At 48.0% G+C, this 24,167-nt stretch overlaps 1 protein-coding gene across 1 annotated transcript; it reads left to right on the top strand.

Annotated features, from left to right (window-relative positions):
- Positions 1 to 1,241: 1,241 nt before the first annotated feature.
- On the top strand, positions 1,242 to 22,192 carry LOC149436285 (uncharacterized). Its single transcript, XM_089661732.1, has 3 exons — positions 1,242 to 1,371; positions 6,156 to 6,807; positions 18,412 to 22,192. Exons 2-3 carry the CDS (start codon positions 6,262 to 6,264, stop codon positions 18,508 to 18,510), a joined length of 645 nt encoding a protein of 214 aa, XP_089517858.1. The 5' UTR covers positions 1,242 to 1,371; positions 6,156 to 6,261; the 3' UTR covers positions 18,511 to 22,192.
- The last annotated feature ends 1,975 nt before the right edge of the window (positions 22,193 to 24,167 follow it).

Genomic DNA, 24,167 nt, shown 5'->3' with positions numbered 1-24,167 from the left:
CAATGGGTAGCGGTACCATGTACCCCATACTCCTTCACATAAGGGGGGTCAGGATCTAGAGGCCCACTTGTTAAAGGGGGTTTCCAGATTCTGATAAGCCCCCATCCACAGACCCCCACAACCAGGGTTGTGGAGAAGAGGCCCTTGTCCCCATCAACATGGGGACAAGGTGTTTTGCAGGGGGGAGCCCCCCACCCCAAGGCACCCCCCCATGTTGAGGGCATGTGCCCCGGCATGGTTCAGGAGGGGGAGGTGCTCACTTGTCCCCTCCCCCTTTCCTGACCTGCTGGGCTGCATCCTCGGATAAGGGTCTGGTATGGATTTTAGGGTACCCCCACACCATTTTTTTAAAATTTTGATGTGGGGGTTCCCCTTAAAATCTACACCAGACCAAAATATTTTTTTTTTAAATTATCGGACAGTGCCAACAATACTTTTTACATTCAGCAGATTTTAGTAGCTGAGCGGGATCTCACCACATACTCAGATGCAGTAAGATACCGCTCAGTTGTTTGGTTCGTGTTCAAAGTTCGCGGTCGAACAGGGGGGTGTTCGGCCCATCACTACTTATTAACTATCATCTATATCATCTTCACACCAATTGGGCCCCAACTAGCACACATAAGACTCCACGTTGTTCCTAAAAGGGACATCCTGTGTAACTCAAAACTGGTAACCAGTAAAGGTTTTTAAAGCGTCACCTATGGAGATTTTTCTTAAATACCGTAGTTTGGCGTCATTCCACGAGCGTGCAAAATTTTAACATGTTACATATCTATTTACTCGGCGTAACATCATCTTTTACATTTTAACAAACAATTGGATAATATGTTGTGTTTTTTGTGCATTCAAATTCAATAAAGTGTATTTGGTCCAAATAAACTGTGTTTGAAAAACCGTTGCGCAAATAGCGTGTTGCAAAACCCACCATTTTGTTCTTTAGGGCCTCTGTTTAAAAAATACAGAATGTTTTGTGGTTCTAAGTAACTTTCTAGCACAAAAACAGAACATGCCTGGTTTTAAGTGCAACGTCTTCCTCATACCACATGTGTCTTCTTCCGTTGAGCATGACCTTTATTTGCCGACACTTCCCCACCATCACAATATTTTATGCTCCAGGTTGTCTCTCATCACCAAATTCCTTGCATTGATCATAGTTCTAGTTCATTGATCATAGTTCTAGTTCATTGATCACAGTTCTCTACCCAGACACTTGCTAGACCTGTCATTCAACACTTACCTCCCCAAACCCTTGGTTTTCTGCACCTTCTCTATGCTTTGTTACCTTATAGCTACTTAAGCTTCTTCGGGACAGGACCTGCAACATTCTGCTGATGCACTCCTCCTGGATGTCTTTTCATACTACAAATAGTAAGTTTTTTTACTTTGGCTCCTACAGTACATGATGGTGCCCATTGCTCTGGCTCCTTTATGAATTTGTAGTAAGAAATCTTGAAGCCCCAAAAGGATAGAAATCTGGTGTCAACAGAGGCGCCTGAATGTGAAGGAGAAGCTGAGAAGTGGATTCATAAATTATATATTTATTGACTATGGAATGTTATATAAACGCCATCAATCCATTTAGGTCTATACTGGCCACTTCCTCAGGTTGGTGCAATGAGCAAAGATGTGGAGCATTTCACAAAGGCTTGTACCAAAGCTGCAATGCAACCTATATAACTTCAACCGGATCAGGGAGCCATCCTTGTACCAAGGAAGAGTGAGCAGTGGAGATGTGCACTCCTCGTCGGGGCAAACCTTGTCATGAGTGGGGGTCAGCCCCCCGATAAGATTAGGTGGGTACAGAAAGGGGCACATGCGGTCTCAAGGCTTACAGCACACTGTGGATACTGATGTGGAACGACAAGCGCTGTGGAACGTGACATCACTTAGAAGGCTTAAGAAAGGAGAGTAGAAGGTAAAAATGAGAAGTAGAAAGAAAGGAGGGAGAAGTAGAAAGAAAGGAGGGAGAAGTAGAAAGAAAGGAGGGAGAAGTAGAAAGAAAGGAGGGAGAAGTAGAGAAAAAGGGAAAAGCAAATGGGAGAGGGAGGGGGGTGTAAGGTAGGAAATGAGGGGTAAGGGGTATATCAGTGCAGGACAAGGGAAGAACCCACATCCTGCTGTGAGCCTCCAGTTGGTAGCTAGATGCCTATTACCCTTAACGCCAGCGCCTCCCAGTCCTTTAAGGTGTTCCCGATGTGGGGCGAGGTTTATGGTCATGTGACCGCCATGATTAGCTGTAGCAATCGGGAACTTTCCATTAGGCACCCTGCGTGCTCCTGGCACAGGTTTGTTTCCATTTTTGGTGCGTGAATATGTGGCCTCTCGGCATTACGGCCCACCCACGAGAGATCGCATATATGCACACTGTTAAAATGACCACAAAGGGTCATTTGGCGCCCCCCCCCCCCCCCCATTGATTGGAGATGCAAGGGTTCAGAATTTTATTGAATTTCTTGACCTTGTCCTGCAGGACTGCCGCCATTTTTTCATTAATCAAGTACCACTTCATCTTAGTTTTGGACTGTGCTGTAGTCGGAACCCGCGATTTCCAATCTATAGCTAGGGGTTTTTTTGGTGGTTGTGAAAATGAATGATCTCAGATTAAATTTGTTAGCTTTTCACCAGTTTTTAGGTTGAGTAGTACCTCATATGGGTTTTCAGGGATACTGGCTTCCAAAACATACTGTAGATCAGTTGGTACGCCCTTGTCCAAAACCTTCTTATTCTTGTCCACTCTCACCACACACGTACCAGGGGGCCACTTTCCCATCTTTTGGGGCTCAAAGATTTCTTACTGTGAATACACCGGACTCCAGAGACCGCAGTGTGCAGGACTGTCCAGATCTCCCCACCGAGCATTGAGTGTGGCTGCTCTCTGCACACGGACAGTTATATTCCCTGCAGACCTTTACCCCAGGCTGTTTGAAACCCCATAAGGGAGCTCAGCAACCTCACACATGGACACCATTGTATTTTACCTTCTTTTCATTCGTTGTATGAAACTATCTGTGAACTCCGACACTGCAAGAATTCCTCCTGCAGCTTCTGTCTTTGTTCTTTTTGTCTTCCCTCTTCCTGTCCTTGGAGGTACCCCAGTCTTTTGAGTTTGTGTTCTGTTACTCCGTTGCCTTGTCCTGTCCACGTCTACTTGAAGAACACAACCAAAAGATGAAATGGTCCTCTCAGAAATGCCTGAGCCAGCTAGAAAATGAAGGACATCGGATCAATGTATTATAAAAACTATTTTTTATAAATTTTATATATTTTATTTCAAAATTCCACTGGTCATAAAACTGAAACTACACCCATAGAGTCATACATTTACACTTGCACTTCATTTAAAATATTAGTTATATAAAATCAGGACTGGATCAGGTCAGACACTAGCTAGACCTATAGCCCTGGTCCAACCTGTGACCTGGGGGCCTCTTGGTCACTTAGCGTGAGGCTCTTGGGGCCCCTGAAGACAGTAGCTTGTGTTTTGTTTCCTACTCAAAACAGTGGAGGTATAATATTCTTTAGATTGGCTTCCAGTAGTTAAAGCGTTACTAAACCCGCAACAGTAAAAACAGTCTGTAGATGCAGTAAAGCATGCTGGTTATACTCACTGTGGAACCTCAGGGGTTAATCCTCTGTATTGTGTAAAAAGGTTGTTTAATCCTGTCTTCTCTGATCCTCCCCTTCTTCCAGGGAATGTGGGGTCCGGGGAGAGCAGATATAGTAAATGCGGGGTCCGGGGAGAGCGGATATAGTGAATGCGGGGTCCGGGGAGAGCGGAGATAGTGAATGCCGTGTCCGGGGAGAGCGGATATAGTGAATGCGGGGAGAGCGGATATAGTGAATGCGGGGTCCGGGGAGAGCGGATATAGTGAACACGGGGTCCGGGGAGAGCGGATATAGTGAATGCGGGGTCCGGGGAGAGCGGATATAGTGAATGCGGGGTCCGGGGAGAGTGGATATAGTGAACGCGGGGTCCGGGGAGAGCGGATATAGTGAATGCGGGGTTCGGGGAGAGCGGATATAGTGAATGCGGGGTCCGGGGAGAGCGGATATAGTGAACGCGGGGTCCGGGGAGAGCGGATATAGTGAATGCGGGGTCCGGGGAGAGCGGATATAGTGAATGCGGGGTCCGGGGAGAGCGGATATAGTGAATGCGGGGTCCGGGGAGAGCGGATATAGTGAATGCGGGGTCCGGGGAGAGCGGATATAGTCAATGCGGGGTCCGGGGAGAGCGGATATAGTCAATGTGGGGTCCGGGGAGAGCGGATATAGTGAATGCGGGGTCCTGGGAAAGCGGATATAGTGAATGCGGGGTCCAGGGAAGAGCGGATATAGTGAATGCGGGGTCCGGGGAGAGCAGATATAGTGAATGCAGGGTCCGGGGAGAGCGGATATAGTGAATGCCGGGTCCAGGGAGAGTGGATATAGTGAATGCGGGGTCCGGGGAGAGCGGATATAGTGAATGCGGGGTCCGGGGAGAGCGGATATAGTGAATGCGGGGTCCGGGGAGAGCGGATATAGTGAATGCGGGGTCCGGGGAGAGTGGATATAGTGAATGCGGGGTCCGGGGAGAGCGGATATAGTGAATGCGGGGTCCGGGGAGAGCGGATATAGTGAATGCGGGGTCCGGGGAGAGCGGATATAGTGAATGCGGGGTCCGGGGAGAGCGGATATAGTGAATGCGGGGTCCGGGGAGAGTGGATATAGTGAACGCGGGGTCCGGGGAGAGCGGATATAGTGAATGCGGGGTTCGGGGAGAGCGGATATAGTGAACGCGGGGTCCGGGGAGAGTGGATATAGTGAACGCGGGGTCCGGGGAGAGCGGATATAGTGAATGCGGGGTCCGGGGAGAGCGGATATAGTGAATGCGGGGTCCGGGGAGAGCGGATATAGTGAATGCGGGGTCCGGGGAGAGCGGATATAGTGAATGCGGGGTCCGGGGAGAGCGGATATAGTCAATGCGGGGTCCGGGGAGAGCGGATATAGTCAATGTGGGGTCCGGGGAGAGCGGATATAGTGAATGCGGGGTCCTGGGAAAGCGGATATAGTGAATGCGGGGTCCAGGGAAGAGCGGATATAGTGAATGCGGGGTCCGGGGAGAGCAGATATAGTGAATGCAGGGTCCGGGGAGAGCGGATATAGTGAATGCCGGGTCCAGGGAGAGCGGATATAGTGAATGCGGGGTCTGGGGAGAGTGGATATAGTGAATGCGGGGTCCGGGGAGAGCGGATATAGTGAATGCGGGGTCCGGGGAGAGCGGATATAGTGAATGCGGGGTCCGGGGAGAGCGGATATAGTGAATGCGGGGTCCGGGGAGAGCGGATATAGTGAATGCGGGGTCAAGGGAGAGCGGATATTGTGTAACAATTAACTTCTGTTGAGTAGGGACAGCCACATGCGAAATTCAGCCGGTCCCTGCAGAAACCAGACAAATTTCAATCTATCTATGGTGGCTTAACTCTTCAAGCATGTTCCCAGACTTCTGTAGCAGTACAGTCATTGAATATTATGTGTGGCCCTTGGGTAGCGTCAAGAGTTGCATTTTTGGCCCCTTATTTTAACTCCTTCTCGCTCATCCAATAGTTCTGAATGCCTGAAGATGGGAAAGATCAGTGAACATGTGACCACTAGCAAAGCGGGAAAGATTGGCAATCATGTGACTACTGCCACAGTGATCACATGATCAATGCCGGTCTCGCCAGCTGTCGATCTTTAGCCCAGACTGAGATCTGTTTTCAACAGCTTAGGCTTTGCACTGGGAGCGTGCAATATGTGCGTTCACAGCACCTCAACATTGGATGCCCAACAACGTATATATGTGCTGTGCGGACATTAAAGCCCACCCTTTTACTGATGCACATGTGTGTTGGTCGGTCATAGAGGGGCTAAATAAGTTGGCCACCACTGGCCTATAGGCACCACTACAGAGGGCATTGATAAAATCTACTACATATTTGCTCTGGGTTGTTAACAGGCAAACAAAAGAGCAACTAAAAATAACCCATTCTACCTGCCACGGCTACCAAAATTTTACATTTTTTTTTTTTTTTTTTACACAGCTCCTTCAGTGCTATACTTTTTTTCCACCCTTATTTATTTATAATGACATTATTAGTATTATTGCTAATTATTCTATCTACCAAAATCAACAGATATCTAAAAGTGAATAGACAGAACAAAACCTGACACTGCCTCAACTGTTCCTCCTGGGTCGGGCTTCATTCATTCCTTGCAATATCATCAGGTGGAAAAGGTAAAATGACGAGCATCCTCTCCTTCATCAAAACAAATATCAACATTGCTGAAAACTCCATTATTTGTTTTATTCTTCTCGGATTGGAGAAACTCATGGACATGGAATTTAAATGCCCCTCTCACAAAGTCCTGGCGTCCGTGTACAGCGTTGTGTTTCTCCTCATACCGACTGCAATTGTCGGAATTGTGGCGTGCTATCTAAGCCCCGTAGAGACGTCCTACCAAAGCACAGGAAACAATGCAAATACTAAAACCAGTAATTTACATCCCAAACCTGGGGAATGTTACCAAAATCTGGACGTGATGGAAAATAATTCCAACAGCAGGACAACAAAAGGCACAACAGTCTACTATGAAAATAAGCCGAGACCTTTCTTTAAAATTAAGGCTGTCCTATTTTGGTTCCTGATTGTGATCACAGATGGACGATACGGGGATTGTTTAGTGAAGTCCGAGTTCATAAAAATAAACAATTCAAATATCTCTCATGCAGAACCTCCGCTGAGCTGGACAGAAATACAAAATAAATACCTGATACATGTGTTCCAGGTAAGTACATTTTTCATCTATAAGAACATCAAGCCAGTCCCATCAGTCTCTGTACCAGAGGAGCTTACACTCTAATGTCCCCTCCCCCACAGTCCCATCAGTCTCTGTACCAGAGGAGCTTACACTCTAATGTCCCCTCGCCCACAGTCACATCAGTCTCTGTACAGAGGAGCTTACACTCTAATGTCCCCTCCCCCACAGTCCCATCAGTCTCTGTACCAGAGGAGCTTACACTCTAATGTCCCCTCCCCCACAGTCCCATCAGTCTCTGTACCAGAGGAGCTTACACTCTAATGTCCCCTCCCCCACAGTCCCATCAGTCTCTGTACCAGAGGAGCTTACACTCTAATGTCCCCTCGCCCACAGTCACATCAGTCTCTGTACCAGAGGAGCTTACACTCTAATGCCCCCTCCCCCGCAGTCACATCAGTCTCTGTACCAGAGGAGCTTACACTCTAATGTCCCCTCGCCCACAGTCACATCAGTCTCTGTACCAGAGGAGCTTACACTCTAATGCCCCCTCCCCCGCAGTCACATCAGTCTCTGTACCAGAGGAGCTTACACTCTAATGTCCCCTCGCCCACAGTCACATCAGTCTCTGTACCAGAGGAGCTTACACTCTAATGCCCCCTCCCCCGCAGTCACATCAGTCTCTGTACCAGAGGAGCTTACACTCTAATGTCCCCTGTCCCACAGTCCCATCAGTCTCTGCATCAGAGGAGCTGACACTCTAATGTCCCCTCCCCCACAGTCACATCAGTCTCTGTACCAGAGGAGCTTACACTCTAATGTCCCCTCCCCCACATTCACATCAGTCTCTGTACCAGAGGAGCTTACACTCTAATGTACCCTCCCCCACAGTCATATCAGTCTCTGTACCAGAGGAGCTTACACTCTAATGCCCCCTCCCCCACAGTCCCATCAGTCTCTGTACCAGAGGAGCTTACACTCTAATTTCCCCTCCCCTGCAGTCACATCAGTCTCTGTACCAGACGAGCTTACACTATAATGCCCCTCCCCCACAGTCACATCAGTCTCTGTACCCGAGGAGCTTACACTATAATGCCCCTCCCCCACAGTCCCATCAGTCTCTGCACAAGAGGAGCTTACACTGTAATGTCCCCTCCCCCACAGTCACTTCAGACTCTGTACCAGAGGAGCTGACGCTCTAATGTACCCTCCCCCACAGTCCCATCAGTCTCTGTATCAGAGAAGCTTACGCTCTAATGTCCCCTCCCCACAGTCCCATCAGTCTCTGTACCAGAGGAGCTTACGCTCTAATGTCCCCTCCCCCACAGTCCCATCAGTCTCTGTACCAGAGGAGCTTACACTCTGTCTAATGGCGAGTGACGGCAGAGGAAATTAAGTCTCTTCTTAAGAAGGCCCTGGAGAGGAGGGTTGTTGAATCTGCCTTTAACAAGCCATTGGCCTTGAGGGATTACCCAGGCCCGGCTATGGGGGAGGGATTGCCCAGGCCCGGTTATGAGGGAGGGATTGCCCAGGCCCGGCTATGGGGGAGGGATTGCCCAGGCCCGGTTATGAGGGAGGGTCTGCGTTTGATGAATCTGGAGAGAATCCCTTTAAAGTTTCGGGATTTGGCCTGGCTCTCGTTCCATGGCAGACTCTATGTGAAGGGCAACCCGAAGCATCGCTCTGCGGAGAACCGTGGTTGTCCAAGAGTGGAGTGCGGTGGGGTGGAGGAGACGATGGACCATTTCTTGCTTCAGTGCCCCTTCAATTTAAACGTCTACAAGCGGATAAGTGGGGCTCTGGGGATCCCTTTCCTTTCCCGCTTGAGTTACGCGGAGTGGTCTTACGGAGCCTTTCTGACTCACCGGGATTTTGATTTTGAGACACTTTTTCTAGTTAGCTCAGTAGTCCGTTACTACACGTGGAATGCACGGTGTCAGGTTTCCTCCTGTCGAGGTGGTGGTGCACAACATTCTGGGTGAGGTTGGGAAGATTTGAGGTCTTGAGAAGGACGAGTGATGGCCCGGAGCCTGGACAAAGGCGTGGAGGAATGTCCGGTCCCCGTAGCTGCTGTCTGTCAGTCTCTGGGGGCGTGGCTTCTCTTTCTGTACTTTCACATCCCCTAAATTTTTGTAAAATCAGATTTTTGAAAAAAAGGCTTCATGCATGGGATCAATGTTTAATCGTTTCTTAGGCTGGGGGGGGGGGGGGGGGTTAGGTGACGGTTGGGTTTGTTGAGATACATTCTAAAGATGATAATAATAGTAAAATATGATTGGTTCTGTTTATGTTTTTCCCGGCAAAAAAAAAAGCGGTTTCCTGTTTTCTATGCTGAAGTAAGCGATTTTTGTTTAATTCTATATATTTATTTTATTATGTTGTTTGTAAGATTTTTAATAAACAAAAAATTACACACTAATGCCCCCCTCCCCCACAGTCACACTCTATTATTATTATACATTTATATAGCTCTGACATATACAGAGATCACTGAGCCAGTCCTATTAGTTGCTATGTTATCTAATGTTGGAGCTGAAATGTTAATCAGTGGCTTTGTTCATTATCAACGTCATCCCTAATGCCAACCTTCACACCAACCCTAACTCCAGTGCTAACCCTGACCTGAGTGCAAACTTAAAGTGTATGTTCTCCTAATTATGTCTTTTTGTGTGTGTGTTCACCTATGTGTATGTAATAAATCAGTCTCTATCATTATCATGTCCTTCTTCAATCTGAAGTTCCTGGATGTTCCTGCCAGTCACCTTTCTTCCTTGTTCTAAACTGACCACACAAAGTACAGAAGATGATCTGTGTTAGGTGGTCAGTTATCATCCTTTTGCTGCCCATTCAGAGGCAGAGGATACTGTGCAGACACACAGCATACTTAGATTGGTTGGTTTGTAAAGCTACCAAACTGCCTCCCAATCACTTCTTGCCTCGGTCACACACCCCTCCCAATCACTTCCTGCCTTGGTCACACACCCCTCCCAATCACTTCCTGCCTCAGTCACACACCCCTCCCAATCAAAGCCTACCTCGGTCACACACCCCCTCCCAATCAAAGCCTGCCTCGACCACATCCCCTCCCAATCACAGGCTGCCTCGGCCACACACCCCCTCCCAATCACAGCCTGCCACAGCCACACACCCCCTCCCAATCAAAGCCTGCCTCAGACACACACACCCTCCCAATCACAGCCTGTCTCTGGTACACACCCCCTACCAATTACAGCCTGCCTCTGGCACACATCCCCTACCAATCACGGCCTTCCTCTGGCACACCTCCTCCAAATCACAACCTACCTCTGGTACACACCCCCTACCAATCGCAGCCTGCCTCTGGCACACACTCCCTTCCAATCACAGCCTGCCTCTGGCACACCTCCTCCCAATCACAGCCTACCTCTGCCACACACCCCCTCCCAATCACAGCCTGCCGCTGGCACACCTCCTCCCAATCACGGCCTGTCTCTGGTACACAGCCTCTGCCAATCACAGCCTTCCTCTGGCACACACCCCATCCCAATCACAGCCTGTCTCTGGCACACACCCCCTCCCAATCACAGCCTGTCTCTGCTACCCACCCCCTACCAATCACAGCCTGCCTCTGGCACTCTGGCACACACCCTACCAATCACAGCTTGCCTTGGCACACACCCCCTACTAATCACAGCCTGCCTGTTGAACACACCCCTTTTCAATTACAACCTGCATTTGGCACACATCCCCTCCCAATCACAACCTGCCTCTACCATACACATCCTACCAATCACAGCCTGCCTCTGGTAAACACCCCCTGCAAATCACAGTCTTCCTCTGGCACACACCCCCTCCTAATCACAGCCTGTCTCTGGCCAACACTCCTCCCAATCACAGCAGCCTGCCTCTGGCACAGACCCCCTTCTAATCACAGCCTGCCTCTGGCACACACCCACTCCCAATCACAGCCTGCCTCTGGCACACACCCGCTCCCAATCACAGCCTGTCTCTGGTACACACCCCCTCTGAAATGCCTATGAAATATGTTGGCCTTGGACTGCTTAAAGCAGATAAGAAGTGTTTGTTGGATTGAAGGTGTTTGTGACATCTAGAAATATTTTGTTAGATTGCTTAAATTAGATAAGAACTTGTGCATTAAAAGATGTCTACTTGTTTGAGAAGTTAGAAATCTTTAAGTTTAGGGTAGATAATAAGCTGATTTGAAGCAAAAGTGTGATATTGTGAGATAACGTTGTTTGTTCAGTAATGTGGCTGGGTGTGACTCTGTTATCCTCATGGGACTTTTCTGCTACCTCCTCCTGGAGTGGGCGTGGCGCCTGCCCAATTCAGGAAAGTTGCCAGAAACAGGGATTATAACGGGAAGCCTGAACGCGGTCAGGGGGGAGCCTTCCTATGCGAAAGGGGAAGCTGTGACACTTGGACTTTTGCCAAGGCTACATGGGCTCATCGATTGGTCACATTTAAGGCTTCCCCGTGACCCCCTGTACATTATGGTTCCAATGGGATCTGTTCCTTCCCGTCTCCCCATAGCTTTGGTAATGTATCCATTTTATGCTGTGACGCTGTCCAATGATGTGTCTATTTCATGCTGTAATGCTCACATTATTATTGGTGTGTTATTATGCAGATTATGATGACTATACGATATATCCTCCTGTGTGTCGTGTGATAATAAAAGTGGAGGTTCTGACAGTGCAAGAATATTGCAGTTGGATTCTGTTACTTCATGGAGTGCCGAGTGAATGCTATGATGTGCCAGGGCAGGTGTTCATTTAGTAGAGGGTCTCTCACATGCTTAGAATAATGGTGTAAGTGCTGGTTAAACGTACCTGTGTATTGTGTGTGTGACTACCTGTGTATTGTGTGTGTATATGACTTGCTTTTGGTTATTGTGTCCAGCATTGCATTACACTCTCCCAATCAGAGCCTGCCTCTGCCACACACCCCCTCCCAAACACAACCTGTCTCTGGTACATACCCCTTGCTCTAGCACAGCCTGCACCTGGCTTCAGGCTGAACAGACTATGGAATACAGGCATGCTGTGTGTCTGCACAGTGTCCTGTAAGCCCGCCTCCCATTATCAGAAAGAAGAGCTACATGCTCAGAAGACAGAACTTTTTAACCTTGTTAAAAAGGTAAGAAAGATCATTTCTGAAACTAAACAAAAGCAGTTATGGTGCCGGCATAGTTATAGCTGTGTTAGAGAGTGTCTTTAAAATGTAAGGTTCATAACTAATTTATTCGCAGTGTTAACCCTAATTTTAACCCTTCCCCCATCACTGACACTAACCCTATCCATCATAGAAATCCAAAGATAACCGAATACTAACCCTTACCTTTTTATGTATTTTGGTAATCTACATGCTTCGAATGTTATCTGCAAGGGTTGGAAGCCAGTAGCCAGAACCTTCAGATGGAACTGATAACAATAGCAGAGGAGCAGAGTTCAGACCAAGCAGCCAGAGTCCCTGTAACAAACCAAATTCAGCATCTAGGGAGCAAAAATGATAGTCCATGTAAAAAGTCAGAATCCAGGATCCAAGAACAACATACTCAGAGAAGTGCAGGGAACTTGCATGTGTAGTCAGATGAAGGAAAAAGTCAAACAAGCTCAATCGCTCTGGCTAAGCAGCTCCCACACAGCAAGGCTTTCCTGGATGGGCACCCAACAGTAACGCAAACCATAGAATCATAGAAAGTGCCAGAAAGAGTCCAAGATAAATTTTAATTGTTGTTACAAAAGTCATTAAAAAAAAAACCAACATGTTTCAACGGGCAGCACCACTCTTTATCAAGGCTTAACACTGGATAACACTTGCATGGGCTTGGCTCCGGATTGGGCACACAAATAGACACAGGTGAAGCCACTAAAATAATGATGTACTCCATAGAATTATCTATGCCACACAACTAGCCTAATGGCCTCCCCACTATCCAACGCTACGTTGGAGAAACCCTTCTAAACACTGTGTCCAGAAACCATGGTAGAACGGTGAAGTCTGCAGAACACTCAGCCAGTGCTGGGACAAGGTCTTCTAGCGCCAGGGCGAAGATTATAACCTGTGCCCCCACCATGTGTGAGCATCATGATTCAGAGAAACACCCACCCCCCTGAAAAAAACAAACAAACATCCAACAGTAATCTGCATGATTACCCCCAAGTAAAAATTCCTCCTCCAAGCCAAAATTCTCCCCAAACAAAAAATCCCTGCTTCCTCCAGTAGAATCCCCTTCCCAGCACAAATATTTAACCCCCCCAAAACAACAACCTCTTTCAGCTCAAATTCCCCCCTAACCCCCTTCTAGCACAACTCCCCCATCCCAAAATAAATCACCCCTCTCAGTTCAAATCCTCTCCCCTCAAATCCCTTTCCTAGCACAAATCCTCCCCCCCTCCACACACACAATCCCCCCTGCTAGCACAAATCTTTTACCCACAATTTCCCCTTCCTAGCACAAGGCCATCTCCCCCACAACCCCCTGCTGTAGCACTGAGAACTCACCCTGTGGTGCCCCCTCCCTCTCTTGATTTTACTGCACCAGGGGCAGCTGCCCCTCCTGCCCTAACCTTGTCCCAGCCCTGGACACAGGCATAAGTGTGCACCCTAAAGCTCAAACACACATGCAGATCTTTCTGATATATAGATGAAAAACAATGTAGCGCTACTCACATTATAAACAAGTGCATATACCTATATGTATATATATACACAATGGGGCAAAAAAATATTTAGTCCGCCACCAATGGTGCAAGTTCTCCCACTTACAAAGATGAGAGAGGCCTGTAATTGGCATCATAGGGAGACCTCAACTATGAGAGACAAAATGAGAAAACAAATCCAGACAATCTCATTGGCTGATCTGGAAAGAATTTATTTGCAAATTATGGTGGAAAATAAGTATTTGGTGAATATTAAAAGTTCATCTCAATACTTTGTTATCTATCCTTTGTTGGCAATGACAGAGGTCAGACGTTTCCTGGAAATCTTCACAAGGTTGGCATACACTATTGCTGGTATGTTGGCCCATCCTCCATGCAGATCTCCTCTAGAGCAGTGATGTTTTGGGGCTGTCGCTGGGCAACACGGACTTTCAATTCCCTCCCAAGGTTTTCTAAGGGGTAGAGATCTGGAGACTGGCTAGGCCACTCCAGGACCTTGAAATGCTTCTTACGAAGCCACTCCTTCGTTGCCCGGGTGGTATGTTTGGGATCATTGTCATGTTGGAAGACCCAGCCACGTTTCATCTTCAATGCCCTTGCTGATGGAAGGAGGTTTGCACTCAAAATCTCACGATACATGGCCCCATTCATTCTGTCCTGTACATGGATCAGTCGTCCTGGTCCCTTTGCGGAGAAACAGCCCCAAAGCATGATGTTGCCACCCCCATGCTTCACAGTAGGTATGGTGTTCTTTGGATGCAACTCCGCATTCTCTCTCCTCCAAACACGACGAGTTGTGTTTCTACCAAACAGTTCTATTTTGGTTTCATCTGACCATATGACATTCTCCCAATCCTCTTCTGGATCATCCAAATGCTCTCTAGTACACCTCAGACGGGCCCCGACATGAACTGGCTTAAGCAGGGGGACACGTCTGGCACTGCAGGATCTGAGTCCCTGGCGGCGTAGTGTGTTACTGATGGTAGCCTTTGTTACGTTGGTCCCAGCTCTCTGCAGGTCATTCACTAGGTCCCCCCGTGTGGTGCTGGGATTTTTGCTCACCGTTCTTGTGATCATTTTGACCCCACGGGGTGAGATCTTGTGTGAAGCCCCAGATGGAGGGAGATTATCAGTGGTCTTGTATGTCTTCCATTTTCTAATTATTGCTCCCACAGTTGATTTGTTCACACCAAGCTGCTTGCCTATTGCAGATTCAGTCTTCCCAGCCTGGTGCAGGTCTACAATTTTGTTTCTGGTGTCCTTCGACAGCTCTTTGGTCTTCACCATAGTGGAGTTTGGAGTGTGACTGTTTGAGGTTGTGGACAGGTGTCTTTTATACTGATAACAAGTTCAAACAGGTGCCATTGATACAGGTAATGAGTGCAGGACAGAGGAGCCTCTTAAAGAAGAAGGTACAGGTCTGTGAGAGCCAGAAATCTTGCTTGTTTGTAGGTGACCAAATATTTATTTTCCACCATAATTTGCAAATAAATTCTTTCCAAATCAGCCAATGAGATTGTCTGGATTTGTTTTCTCATTTTGTCTCTCATAGTTGAGGTCTCCCTATGATGCCAATTACAGGCCTCTCTCATCTCTGTAAGTGGGAGAACTTGCACCATTGGTGGGGACTAAATACTTTTTTGCCCCACTGTATATATACAGTGAGGAACAGAAGTATTTGAACACCCTGGTTTCACTATAGTATGTTCACTATATGCACGTGTGATTTTATATATTATTTACACTGCATGGATATGTACAGAGAGAGATATATATGTTTTTTACACGGTTTCCATTTAGTTCCTTATAATTATTTTAAAGGTCGTATTTAACTAGTATTAGTTGTTTCTAATTATAATCAACATCACGGTTGGAGTGTATTATTGTATTCACATATAATTGTCTGAGGATTTTTTTGCATGAAATCACTTTGTTATTAGTTGATTTGGCAATTTTTTCACTAATTGATACACTTCGTATATATATGTATATGCACTTGTTTATAATGTGAGTAGCGCTACATTGTTTTTCATCTATATGTTCATGGTAATCATTGGTATGTGATTTAATGTTAGCAGCTTCTCTTTAATATATAGAGTTGAACACTGGTGAGCACAGGAGGTTCACACCATTATCGTATCTTTCTGATGTCCCTGCGGGCACATTATCTCCCTGCCTGCAGATTCAGAGTGAAAGAAAAGTGCTTCCACACTTCTCCTATAAGCGGAGCCGCTCAGTGAGAGATCTTTCCCATCTCCTCATTGGCACACAGAGCAATAATAGTAATGCACAAGTGGGGATTAGGGTGCATTGGAGTGTGCAGGGGCGGACTGACCATTCGAGCACTCGGGCACCGCCCGAGGGCCCGGGGTTAGTAGGGGGCCCCATGAAATGCCCCTGGTACCTTTTTTACAGGCTTTTTTGAGTGTGGGCAAGGACACAGGGGCCCCATGATCCCCTATTGCCCAGGGGCCCCATGAGTTGTCAGTCTGCCCCTGGGGGTGTGTCAGGCACAACTGACACACCCTGTGCACACTGTGCATGGACTCAGGTTCAAGACCCGGCAACAAAGTAATGTCGTTGCTAATTTCGGCAAAGACTAAATGGGTAATATTAAATTGATGAACCCTGCGCAGCGGACAATATGGGATATGTGGGCTGCCACTAGCACCTGGCACAGGTGAGTGTGATAATGAGTCGAATTGCTGTGCTGCCAATCCTGTCATTATAGGAAACACAGTGAAAAACGTTTTGAACATCTACCTATTACTAAGGAAATGGACCAGCTAAGTGCCCAATCCAATTTTTCACAATGAAAATTGTATATGATGTGCTACAATACACCTCCCCCCAATGATTATATATGTGTGGTGAGCCAATCCATAGTAATTAATTGTGAAAAAAACATAAAAAAACTTATATATTGATTAATGTCTATGCCAAATAATGCAATGCATCAGGTGCTACAGTGCACCTCCCCCTTGTGCAACCTGCACAAATGTCCTTAGAGAAAGTAAATATTCAAAGACAAGACAATATTGTGTATCAGTTCATCTTTTAGAAGTGAACAGTGTCCCCCATGCTACAAGACGTCTATTAGTATGCAGAGTAGGACTCCAGTATTATGGCCTCTGGACCTGAACACTGGGTGTAGGATCATAAGAGGTTCCAGCTGTGTTTTGACTAATATATCATGGCACCTAACTTCACCTAACATCTCTAAAATTCACTGCTATTTAACTAATGAAACCACCAAGCTAATCATTCACTCCCTGGTTATCTCTTGTCTTGACTATTGTAACTCCCTCCTCATCGGCCTACCTCTCTGCAGGCTATCCCCTCTTCAGTCTATCATGATTGCTGCTACCAGAATCATCCACCTCACCAACCATTTAGTGTCCTCCACCCCTCTCTGCCAATCCCTCCACTGGCCTCCACTCAGTGCCCTCCACCCATCTCTACCAATCCCTCCACTGGCCTCCACTCAGTGCCCTCCACCCCTCTCTGCCAATCCCTCCACTGGCCTCCACTCAATGTCCTCCACCCCTCTCTGCCAATCCCTCCACTGGCCTCCATTCAGTGTCCTCCACCCCTCTCTGCCAATCCCTCCACTGGCCTCCATTCAGTGTCCTCCACCCCTCTCTGCCAATCCCTCCACTGGCCTCCACTCAGTGTTCTCCACCTCTCTCTGCCAATCCCTCCACTGGCCTCCACTCAGTGTTCTCCACCCCTCTTTGCCAATCCCTCCACTGGCCTCCATTTAGTGTCCTCCATCCCTCTCTTCCAATCCCTCCACTGGCCTCCACTCAGTGTCCTCCACCCCTTTCTGCCAATCCCTCCACTGGCCTCCACTCAGTGTCCTCCACCCCTCTCTGCCAATCCCTCCACTGGCCTCCACTCAGTGTTCTCCACCCCTCTCTGCCAATCCCTCCACTGGCCTCCATTTAGTGTCCTCCATCCCTCTCTTCCAATCCCTCCACTGGCCTCCACTCAGTGTCCTCCACCCCTCTCTGCCAATCCCTCCACTGGCCTCCACTCAGTGTCCTCCACCCCTCTCTGCCAATCCCTCCACTGGCCTCCACTCAGTGTTCTCCACCCCTCTCTGCCAATCCCTCCACTGGCCTCCATTTAGTGTCCTCCATCCCTCTCTTCCAATCCCTCCACTGGCCTCCACTCAGTGTCCTCCACCCCTCTCTGCCAATCCCTCCACTGGCCTCCACTCAGTGTCCTCCACCCCTCTCTGCCAATCCCTCCACTGGCCTTCATTCAGTGTCCTCCACCCCTCTCTGCCAATCCCTCCACTGACCTCCGCTCAGTGTCCTCCACCCCTCTCTGCCAATCCCTCCACTGGCCTTCATTCAGTGTCCTCCACCCCTCTCTGCCAATCCCTCCACTGGCCTCCACTCAGTGTCCTCTACCCCTCTCTGCCAATCCCACCTCAGGCTTCTGATCACCAAGCAAATTAAATTCTAACAACAACATACAAAGCCATTCTCAACTCTGCCCAAAACTACATCACCAATCTGGTCTCCAAATATCACCCAAACCGTCCTCTCCGTTCCTTCGCCAGAGCTTCTCCCATCCTCTGGAACTCTCTACCTCAATCTGTCCAAGTATCCCTTACTCTGGTTGCCTTTAGGCAATCCTTGAAAACTCATCTCTTCAGGGAAGCCTATCACGCCTCCAGTTAGACATTTATCACTTCCACAGTTATAACCCTTTGTACCATTTGCCCCACCCTATTAGATTGTAAGCTCTTATGAACCCTATGTATTCTCTTGTTTTTTTTATTGTATTGTAACTGCACTGTCTCCCTTTGTATTGTAAAGTGCTGAGCAAACTGTTCCATATAAATCCTGTATAATAATATTGCTGCAAATGTAATTTTGGCTGAATCCCTCTTTGCATCCCGTAATTTCTGTGTAGAAGGCTGAAGTGTTCACGGCTGTTCAAAACTTTTCTCTCTCTGCAGATTTCCGGCCTTCTATTGATTCTGCTGATAGTCGGTGTGGTCCTATACTTATTCCCACCATATTGGAACAAACAGAAAACCGTCTCAGGTCCAATATAGTAAATATAGAAACAAAAACAACCCAAGCTTAGATTTCTTGAGTTTATAAAAAGCTTCATGTATTATCAATAAAGTGCAATAATATATAACTTTTCCTCAGTGAAACAAAGTGTTTCATGCAATTCCACCATTTCCATTTTCTGCTCCTTGCGCTTCACTCCACCTCCGTGTGCCACCACCACTGCTAACAACTCACCAGACAGCCATGACCTTCTCAATTAGGAGTCGGTCTATATACGCTTGCTTGTATATATGGGTTCCCCCCACTCCAGTATGTCCCTCCACCGTGCTCCTCACTTGTAACCTCACCAGAAGTATCATGTATTAAAAGGGAGAAGGAGACTCCAATACTGTGAAATACCCATTATTAAAACTTCACATCACAAATATAAAACCATTGGGTAACCTGCTCATATTTAGTGTTACTAAACCAAGAATCTGCATTCACTATATCCGCTCTCCCCGGACCCCGCATTCACTATATCCGCTCTCCCCGGACCCCGCATTCACTATATCCGCTCTCCCCGGACCCCGCATTCACTGTATCCGCTCTCCCCGGACCCCGCATTCACTATATCCGCTCTCCCCGGACCCCGCATTCACTATATCCGCTCTCCCCGGACCCCGCATTCACTATATCCGCTCTCCCCGGACCCCGCATTCACTATATCCGCTCTCCCCGGACCCCTCATTCACTATATCCGCTCTCCCCGGACCCGGCATTCACTGTATCCGCTCTCCCCGGACCCCGCATTCACTATATCCGCTCTCCCCGGACCCCGCATTCACTATATCCGCTCTCCCCGGACCCCGCATTCACTATATCCGCTCTCCCCGGACCCCGCATTCACTATATCCGCTCTCCCCGGACCCCGCATTCACTATATCCGCTCTTCCCGGACCCCGCATTCACTATATCCTCTCTCCCCGGACCCCGCATTCACTATATCCTCTCTCCCCGGACCCCACATTCACTATATCTGCTCTCCCCAGAACCCACATTCACTATATCCGCTCTCCCCGGACCCTGCATTCACTATATCCGCTCTCCCCGGACCCCGCATTCACTATGTCCATTCTCCCCGGACCCCGCATTCACTATATCCGCTCTCCCCGGACCATGCATTCACTATATCCGCTCTCCCCGGACCCCGCATTCACTATATCCCCTCTCCCCGGACCCCGCATTCACTATATCCCCTCTCCCCGGACCCCGCATTCACTATATCCCCTCTCCCCGGACCCCGCATTTACTATATCCGCTCTCCCCGGACCCCGCATTCATTATATCCGCTCTCCCCGGACCCCGCATTCACTATATCCGCTCTCCCGGACCCCGCATTCACTATATCCGCTCTCCCCGGACCCCGCATTCACTATATCCCCTCTCCCCGGACCCCGCATTCACTATATCCCCTCTCCCCGGACCCCGCATTCACTATATCCGCTCTCCCCGGACCCCGCATTCACTATATCCCCTCTCCCCGGACCCCGCATTCACTATATCCGCCCTCCCCGGACCCCGCATTCACTATATCTGCTCTCCCGGGACCCCGCATTCACTATATCCGCTCTCCCCGGACCCCGCATTCACTATATCCGCCCTCCCCGGACCCCGCATTCACTATATCCGCTCTCCTCGGACCTCGCATTCACTATATCCACTCTCCCCGGACCCCGCATTCACTATATCCGCTCTCCCCGGACCCCGCATTCACTATATCCGCTCTCCCCGGACCATGCATTCTCTAGCAATACATATCAAACTGAGCATGTGCATGCCTACGGTTCAGTCTGGAGATAAGAGGTGGTCACTTGAAAAAGGGGAGGATCAGAGAAGACAGGATCAAACAGCCTTTTTACACAATGCGGAAGATTAACCCCTTAGGTTCCACAGTGAGTATAACCAGCATGCTTTGCTGCATCTACAGACTGATTGTACTGTGGGGGGTTCAGTAACACTTTAATAGTACATTCTGCCCTACACTTGGGTGTAAACACTCAATCTCATACACGGCCCGCCCTGCCTCAGAACGCTGAGACCGCTCCACACTGCAAGCGTGTCTCACCACCTCCGGGTCACCAGATCGTCACTTCTTCTTGTACGAGGAAGACACTTATGTGGTCCCACCAAACATCCCCATAAAAAACGCTCTGGCACGTCTTAAAAAAATAGTGAACAAGGGCAACAAAAAAAGGGATATTGAAGAAGAAGGAGGCGAGGTATTTAATTCTGGAAAATCCAAAATTGCCTGTCATGTACTTCACTCGGAAAATTCATTAAAAGGATTATTAAACCAGCAGGGAGACCAATAGTAAGTGGTACAGATTCGGCATTTAGCAGGATGGGGGAATATACAGATTTTTTTTTTCCAAGAAAAAGTAATACAACAGCCCGCCTATGTGAAGGATAGTGGGGACTTCATGACAATATTGAGGGATGTGACCTGGGAGGACAATTCTATTACGGCAACAATAGATGGTAATGGTTTGTCTCCCGGTATAAAGCAGCAAGATGGAACTGAAGGAGTCCAATGGGCGATGGAGGGTGACGAAACAATGAGGAAAGGCCGAAAGAGGTTTAATTTACACAGCACTTTACATATATATGGTACATTCACATCAGGCCCCGCCCCCGAGGGGTGTACAATCTAAGGTCCCTAACCCTCAAGGGGCGTACAATCTAAGGTCCCTAACCCTCAAGGGGTGTACAATCTAAGGTCCCTAACCCTCAAGGGGCGTACAATCTAAGGTCCCTAACCCTCCAGGGGCGTACAATCTAAGGTCCCTAACCCTCAAGGGGCGTACAATCTAAGGTCCCTAACCCTCAAGGGGTGTACAATCTAAGGTCCCTAACCCTCAAGTGGGGTACAATCTAAGGTCCCTAACCCTCAAGGGGGGTACAATCTAAGGTCCCTAACCCTCAAGGGGCGTACAATCTAAGGTCCCCAACCCTCAAGGAGCGTACAATCTAAGGTCCCTAACTCACATTCATACATACACATACTAGGGACAACTTAGACAGGAGCCAATTCACCTACCAGCATGTCTTTGGAGTGTGGGAGGAAACACACGCAGGCACAGGGAGAACATGCAAATTCCAGTCAGGTGGTGCCGTGGTTGGGATTCGAACCAACGACGCTAGTATTGCCAGGCGGAACTGCTAACCATTTAGCCACTGCGCTGCCCATTTTTCAAATCTATTTTTCTTCCATGTGGGAACCTTGTCCTTCAGCACTGTATTCATTAATTCAGCTTTTGACCAAGACAGTCAAGTCCTTGGAAAACCTGCAGAACATCTGCTCTGTGTTGCAGCACAGGTAGAAAAAAAAAATAATATCCAAATGTGAGAAATTGGGGGGGGAAGGGTGGGGAAAATAATTTTTTACGGGTGAAGGGTTTCTATAAATTCCGTACATTTTGGAAAGTATGGTGTATCTCTACTTGCGCTTGAATTTTGGAACGGATGACCAGCCCAGGCTGACTGTGATCATCAGGATAGACTCTCATCTGTTTACAATGTTATATAATGTAACGAGGGCACAGAAGAGACTGTCATTACTTCTAATTTTGTATCTTTCTCGCTGGATATTTTGTATTCAGATAACTTTGCATATTCACTGTAATTGGGAACATTTATATACTTTTTTTTAACAGTTCAATAAACAGAGTTTAAAAAATATGATTGCATCAGAAGCAACGTCTACATTATTTATTTATTGATTTATTTCAGGTACTTATATAGCGCCATCAATGTACACAGCACTTTACATATATATTGTACGTCCACGTCAGTCCCCGCCCCCGAGGAGCATACAATCTAAGGTCCCTTAGTCACATTCATACATACACATACTAGGGCCAATTTAGACAGGAGCCAATTCACCGACCAGCATGTCTTTGGAGTGTGGGAGGAAACCAGAGTACCCAGAGGAAACCCACACAGGCACAGGGAGCCCATGCAAACTCCAGGCAGGTGGTGCCGTGGCTGGGATTTGAACCAACAATCCAAGTACTGCCAGGCGGAAGTAATATTTAAAGAGGAAAGCAATACAAGTATATTGGTAGGAAGGTTTACATATAATTTAAGCTCTACACCAGGGGTGGACTGACAACTCATGGGGCCCCCGGGCAATAGGGGATCATGGGGCCCCTGTGTCCTTGCCCAAACTCAAAAAAGCCTATGAAAAAGGTACCAGGGCATCTCATGGGGCCCCCTACTGACCCCGGGCCCTCGGGCAGTGCCCGAGTTTAAAAACGGTCAGTCCGCCTCTGCTCTATACAGAGAGTGATCATGAGAAGGACGAAGAGCTGTTGTGGTCTTCAGGGTGGAAAATGAGAGGAGAAGGGCCAGCAAATATGCCTTTTGACACCCCCTTCTTTTTCTAAATGAACACAGTGAGTGATCAGCACTGATCACTTACTGTGCTTCAGTTTAAGAATGAACAGGAGCCTCTGTCTGTAGTGCAGCTGAGGCTGCAGAAAGGAAACGAGGAATGTGTTTTCTCAGTTCCTTTCTCTGTCTCAAAAGTGAGACTTCAGGGGTCTGTTTAGACCCCGGATATCTCACCAAAGACTTCCCCAACAAAGTTGTAAAAAAAAATGCAAAAAAAAAAAATATTTTTAAAAATGTAGAAAAAAAAAATAAAAAATTGTAAAGAATCAGACTAAAATTTCTAATCAGACTAAAAAGTCACACTCAATATGAAGCATAGTGTAGCCACACCCACTAATTGCCGCAGCGTGCTATTCATGCTGCTGGTCACCATCTCCCTGGTAGAGGTCCAGTGCATTACTTTAGCCGGGGGCCCATGATGCTATTTAGATGGCCCTGGATTCCATCGTTCTGTGTATGAACCAGCATGTCTACCAACCTGCCTCTGGCCTTCTGCCTCCTCACTGTGACCTCGGCCTGCCTTCTGGACTCCGGCCTGCCTTGGACTTTGTTTGCCCGACTGTTACTGACTTTGGCTTGTTTCCTGCACCTGTTTCTTGGTACCAAGCCACTTGGTTGTTCCTGACCTCTGTTTGTGCCCTGACCCAGCCTCTTTCTCCTGGTCCTAAAAAATTGAAAAGATGGGAGCTCCACGCTGTACAGCTCACAAAAGATTTTGTTCTGCAATTGTCAAGGTCCTACCTTTTCCCTGAGGTTATGTTACTCCATGTGCTGGCGTCCATCTTGGATTTCTGCAGAGCATGGTGGGAATCCTTTTATGCCTTCAGGTCTCTGTGGTCCATCCCCCAGAGGGGTGTGGCTGATGACATATAAGCCTGTGGCCCGCACATGCTCTTTGCACTTGTGTCTTGTGTCTTGTGTCTTGGTGTTGCTATTACTCTGTTCTGACTCTCGTGACTCTCCTGGTATCTGATTCGGCTTGTGACTTGACTATTCTTTGTATTCTCCTTTGATCTGACCTTCCGTTGCTGAACCCGGCTCGTGACCTGTGATTCTCGTCTGCTGTCCTGTACTGTTTTGTCCCGTTGTTGTTGACCCGGCTTGTCTGACTACTCTTTTGTCTCTTCCACCAGCTACACGCCATTGGCGGCGGCCATTACCGCAGCTGAGGTGTCTCGGGGGCCGTGACCTGGTTCCTGGCTGCGTCAAGTCCATCCCCACCATCAGGGGCCCTGGTGAAGGGCAGCCTGGGACTTAGACT

This window comes from Staurois parvus, unplaced genomic scaffold, assembly GCF_062004578.1.
Source record: "Staurois parvus isolate SC_StPar_1 unplaced genomic scaffold, SC_StPar_1.0 ptg001381l, whole genome shotgun sequence".
Lineage (NCBI taxonomy): Eukaryota > Metazoa > Chordata > Amphibia > Anura > Ranidae > Staurois > Staurois parvus.
Note: the sequence above shows the minus strand (reverse complement) of the source record. Positions and strands in the feature narration are given on the sequence as shown.

Coding starts and splice junctions, on each gene's coding strand:
- LOC149436285 (XM_089661732.1), top strand. CDS start 6,262: ATGACGAGCATCCTCTCCTTCATCAAAACAAATATCAACATTGCTGAA. Junction 6,808..18,411: donor ACCTGATACATGTGTTCCAG/GTAAGTACATTT, acceptor CTCTCTCTGCAG/ATTTCCGGCCTTCTATTGAT.